The 5622-nt window shown below is 56.1% G+C and overlaps 1 protein-coding gene across 1 annotated transcript in view; it reads left to right on the top strand.

The window, feature by feature from the left end:
* The window catches only part of LOC118494291, a 13185-nt gene extending 10445 nt beyond the window's left edge, over positions 1–2740 (top strand). The window contains exons 4-5 of the mRNA XM_035997830.1: positions 2–70; positions 2648–2740. Coding sequence (XP_035853723.1) covers positions 2–70; positions 2648–2740 — 162 coding nt within the window. The remainder of the gene's footprint in view (position 1; positions 71–2647) is intronic.
* Positions 2741–5622: the final 2882 nt, after the last annotated feature.

The raw sequence follows: 5622 nt of genomic DNA, 5'->3' as shown, positions 1-5622 counted from the left end.
GATCTCTGCAGTGAAAAAAGTTAAAGTTGGAAAGGACATGGTGCCCTTGAAGATCGTGGTGCTGGAGCAGGTAAGCTGTACATTGCATTAAAGTCAGCTTGTGTTTGTACCGATGAATATTGAGCGTTTATGAAACATGTACTGCTACAGGAGGAGAGAGAAATAGACAGAGAGAGAGAGAGAGAGAGACATTTTTAAGCCATGGCTGTCTCTTAAAAAGCCTAAAGACTACTTTCAAAATTCAAATATGGTGGAAAAAGTATACAGATCATTAACTCACTAAAAGTAAATACACTACACTGTAAAAAGTCTCCATTACAAGTAAACGTTCTGCATTTAAACATGTTAAAAGTAAATGTAGCCCACGTATTAAACGCAGTACTGTATACTGTAAACGAAAGCATTGCCACATAATAGCAAACTACACTTTTGATTTATTTATCTACAGATAATGGAGACTTTTTTCTTTTTTCTTTTCTTACAAAACTTACACTACTCAAGGGAAATGACATATTGTTTGTTTGATTTGATTGTTAGATGAGCAAAACCATTATGTGTGCCAACGGCTCTGTCACGTGCAGAGAGAGACTGGTGGACCCAAATGCAGAGAGCAGGCAAGGAGTAATGAGCACGAGGATTAATTAAACACAAAACGCAGAACAAACCAAAGGCGGTCCAAAAATGGAGCAGGCAGATAAAACTGAACAGGCTATGACGTGCTGACAGAAACAAAACCAGACACAAAACACGCAACATCAAACAATGATCCGACACCAGACAAAGAACAGCACAGGAACTAAATACATCAGGTAATGAACACTAACAACGGACAGGTGATACAAACAGGTGGAACACATCAGGGCGGGGCAGAACAATCAAACAGGCGGGAAAACAGAAAACAGGAAGTAAATTAGACAAGACAAGACAGACAAGACAGACTACAAAATAAAACAGGAAACCAAATACCAAAACCCTGACAGTACCCCCCCCCAAGGGACAGATCCCAGATGTCCCAAAAACAGAACAAAAAGACAACCCAGGGAGGGCGGAGGGGGACCGGAGGAGGGCCAAACAGGTTAACAAACCAGTCAAGCGGGGCTAGGGAATGGAGAGGCCACTCGGGACAGGGAACAGAAGGGGCCACTCGGGACAGGGAACAGGATGGCCCCGGGACAGGGACAGAGAGGCCTCGGCAACAGGGGACAGAGAGTCACTGGGGCACAGGAAACAGAGAGTCACTGGGGCACAGGAAACAGAGAGGCCTCGGCAACAGGGGGCAGAGAGGCCTCGGCAACAGGGGACAGAGAGTCACTGGGGTACAGGAAACAGAGAGTCACTGGGGCACAGGAAACAGAGAGGCCTCGGCAACAGGGGGCAGAGAGGCCTCGGCAACAGGGGACAGAGAGTCACTACGAAGGCAGAAACCTTCAGGCGGCCTGCGACGAAGGCAGAATCCCTCTGGCCATCGGCGACGAAGGCAGAATCCCTCTGGCGGCCTGCGGCGGAGGCAGAAACCTTCTGGCCACCGGCGACGAAGGCAGAATCCCTCTGGCGGCCTGCGGCGGAGGCAGAAACCTTCTGGCCACCGGCGACGAAGGCGGAATCCCTCTGGCCACCGGCGACGAAGGCAGAATCTTTCAGGTGGCCGGACTGGACGTCGAGGGCACTCAGGCGGCCAGGCAGGACGTCGAGGGCAGCGCCCCTCCGGGGGCCTTGCAGGTCGGCCGAGGCGGAGCCCCTTGGGAGGCTGCGCAGGTGAAGGGGCAGCTGGGCCGGAGTCAGGCGGCGGGTCAGCTGGACTGGAGTCTGGCGGCGGGTCAGCTGGACTGGAGTCTGGCGGCGGGTCAGCTGGACTGGAGTCTGGCGGCCAGGCAACCGGGGCAGAGGTTGACTGGGGTGCCAACAGGGCACGAGGGGCAGGAGTGGGCCTGACCGCCGACAGGGCACGAGGGACAGGAGTGGGCCTGACCGCCGACAGGACACAAGGGGCAGGAGTGGGCCTGACCGCCGACAGGACACGAGGGGCAGGAGTGGGTCTGACCGCCGACAGGACACGAGGGGCAGGAGTGGGTCTGACCGCCGACAGGACACGAGCGGCAGGAGTGGGCCTGACCACCACGGGCAAAGTCCCTAGGGAAGTCTCTGGGGCTCCGGAGACCAACAAAGCCTCAGGGGCAGTCACTGGGGAGGTCTCTGGGACGCCGGAGACCGGCAAAGCCTCAGGGGCAGTCTCTGGGGCGCCGGAGACCGGCAAGGCCTCTGGCTTGCCCGTAGACGTAGACTCTGGGTGAGCTGTCGACATAGACTCTGGGAGGTCTGTCGACGTAGACTCTGGGAGGTCTGTCGACGTAGGCTCTGGGAGGTCTGTCGACGTAGGCGGCGGTTCTGGGCGGCTGCACGTCAGCAGAGGTTCTAGAAGGCTGCACGTCAGCGGAGATTCTGAGAGGCTGCACGTCAGCGGAGATTCTGAGAGGCTGCACGTCAGCGGAGATTCTGAGAGGCTGCACGTCAGCGGAGATTCTGGGAGGCTGCACGTCAGCGGAGATTCTGGGAGGCTGCACGTCAGCGGAGATTCTGGGAGGCTGCACGTCAGCGGAGATTCTGGGAGGCTGCACGTCAGCGGAGATTCTGGGAGGCTGCACGTCAGCGGAGATTCTGGAAGGCTGCTAACCAGCAGGGGATCTATGAGGCTGCTAGCCAGCCGGGAATTAGGGATGCTGCGAACCAGCTGGGGATCTAAGAGGCTGCTAGCCAGCCGGAGTTCAGAGATGCTGCTAGCCAGCCGAAGCTCAGGGCGGCTGCTAGCCAGCCGGGACTCAGGGAAGCTGCTAGCCAGCCGGGAATCAGGGGTGCTGCTAACCAGCTGGGGATCAAAAAGGCTGCTAGCCAGTCGGGGTTCAGGGAAGCTGCTAGCCAGCCGGGGATCAAGGGAGCTGCTAGCCAGCCGGGGATCAGGGATGCTGCTAACCAGCTGGGGATCTAAGAGGCTGCTAGCAAGCCGGGGTTCGGAGAAGCTGCTAGCCAGCCGAAGCTTGGGGCGGCTGCTAGCCAGCCGGGATTCTGGGAAGCTGCTAGCCAGCCGGGGATCAAGGGAGCTGCTAGCCAGCCGGGGATCAGGGATGCTGCTAACCAGCTGGGGATCTAAGAGGCTGCTAGCAAGCCGGGGTTCGGAGAAGCTGCTAGCCAGCCGAAGCTTGGGGCGGCTGCTAGCCAGCCGGGATTCTGGGAAGCTGCTAGCCAGCCGGGAATCAGGGATGCTGCTAGTCAGCCGGGAATCAGGAAAGCTGCTAGTCAGCCGGGAATCAAGGATAACGGACCGCCTAGGGACACTAGGAAACTCGGGAACTCTAGGAAACTCGGGGACACTAGGAATCTCGGGGACACTAGGAAACTCGGGGACACTAGGAAACTCGGGGACACTAGGAAACTCGGGGACACTAGGAAGGCTGCTAGCCATCCTAAATTCAGGGGGGCTGCTAGCTAGTCTGGGATCTGGGAGAGTGCTAGCTAGCCTGGACTCAGGGGGGTTGCTAACTAGCCTGGGCTCAGGAAGGCTACTAGCTAGCCGGGGTTCAGAGAGGCTGCTAGCCAGCCGGGGCTCAGGAAGGCTGCTAGCTAGCTGGGGCTCAGGAAGGCTACTAGCTAGCCGGGGATCAGGGAAGTTGCTAGCTAGCCAGGAATCAGGAAAGTTGCTAGCTAGCCCAGAGTCAGGAGAGATGCTAGCTAGCAGGGAATGAGGGGAGTTGCTAGCTAGCTGTGGCTCAGGAAGGTTGCTAGCTAGCTGGGGCTCAGGGAAGTTGTTAGCTAGCCGGGGTTCAGGGAAGTTGCTAGCTAGCCAGGAATCAGGAAAGTTGCTAGCTAGCCCAGAGTCAGGAGAGATGCTAGCTAGCAGGGAATGAGGGGAGTTGTTAGCTAGCTGTGGCTCAGGGAGGTTGCTAACTAGCCGGGGCTCAGGACGGTTGCTTGCTAGCCGGAGTTCAGGGATGTTGCTAGCGAGCCAGGAGTCAGGGAAGTTGCTAGCTAGCCTGGAGTCAGGAGAGCTGCTAGCTAGCAGGGAATAAGGGGAGTTGCTAGCTAGCCGGGGTTCAGGGAAGTTGCTAGCTAGCCAGGAATCAGGAAAGTTGCTAGCTAGCCCAGAGTCAGGAGAGATGCTAGCTAGCAGGGAATGAGGGGAGTTGCTAGCTAGCTGTGGCTCAGGAAGGTTGCTAGCTAGCTGGGGCTCAGGGAAGTTGTTAGCTAGCCGGGGTTCAGGGAAGTTGCTAGCTAGCCAGGAATCAGGAAAGTTGCTAGCTAGCCCAGAGTCAGGAGAGCTGCACGTCAGCCCAGGGTCAGGAGAGCTGCACGTCAGCCCAGGGTCAGGAGAGCTGCACGTCAGCCCAGGGTCAGGAGAGCTGCACGCCAGCCCAGGGTCAGGAGAGCTGCACGCCAGCCCGGGAACAGAAGGGTTGTACGTCAGCTCGGGAACACCGGTCAGCTCAGGCTCAGATACACAGGTCTGCTTAAGCTCAGAAACACAGGTCAGCTCAGGCTCAGAAACACCGGTTTGCTCAGGCTCAGGTACACAGGTCAGCTCAGGCACCCAGGTTAGCTCAGGCTCAGGTACACAGGTCAGCTCAGGCTCAGGTACACAGGTCAGCTCAGGCTCAGGTACACAGGTCAGCTCAGGCTCAGGTACACAGGTCAGCCCAGGCTCAGGAACACAGGTTAGCTCAGGCTCAGGTACACAGGTTAGCTCAGGCTCGACAAGAGGTTGATGCAGGGCATGGCGCTGGGAGCCATGTCTTCCCCTCCCCCGTCTTCGGCCTCCACGAGTCCCAGAAAACACAGCCAGGCGGGTTCCTTCATAGGACTGTTGGCGGGCGGGGGCGCACGCTGGCCGGGCTGCATCCGAGGAGCTGCTAGTCCGCCCGGGATCAGGAGAGCTGCACGTCCGCCCGGGATCAGGACAAAACACAGGCATGGAGACGGGGAAGCGAAACTCCTGGGCTGTGGCCTGCCAACGCACCTCCATAAGGTGCCTGGCGAAGGCAGGGTCCTCCTCGTGCAGGGAGCGGAGAAACTCCGTCAAAAGTTCTCCATCCGAATCCAGTGGATGGAAAACTGGCTTGAATTCTGCTGGGTCCATATTTGGTCGGATCATTCTGTCACGTGCAGAGAGAGACTGGTGGACCCAAATGCAGAGAGCAGGCAAGGAGTAATGAGCACGAGGATTAATTAAACACAAAAAGCAGAACAAACCAAAGGCGGTCCAAAAATGGAGCAGGCAGATAAAACTGAACAGGCTATGACGTGCTGACAGAAACAAAACCAGACACAAAACACGCAACATCAAACAATGATCCGACACCAGACAAAGAACAGCACAGGAACTAAATACATCAGGTAATGAACACTAACAACGGACAGGTGATACAAACAGGTGGAACACATCAGGGCGGGGCAGAACAATCAAACAGGCGGGAAAACAGAAAACAGGAAGTAAATTAGACAAGACAAGACAGACAAGACAGACTACAAAATAAAACAGGAAACCAAATACCAAAACCCTGACAGGCTCCATATAGTTGAATGCTACCTTTGTTTTTATTTTGAGGAAATATTAATGGAAATGGGAGCAAACAA

This window comes from Sander lucioperca, chromosome 22 (assembly GCF_008315115.2).
Source record: "Sander lucioperca isolate FBNREF2018 chromosome 22, SLUC_FBN_1.2, whole genome shotgun sequence".
NCBI classification, from domain to species: Eukaryota; Metazoa; Chordata; class Actinopteri; order Perciformes; family Percidae; genus Sander; species Sander lucioperca.
The sequence above is the reverse complement of the archived record's forward strand: the minus strand, read 5'-3'. Positions and strand labels throughout refer to the sequence as shown.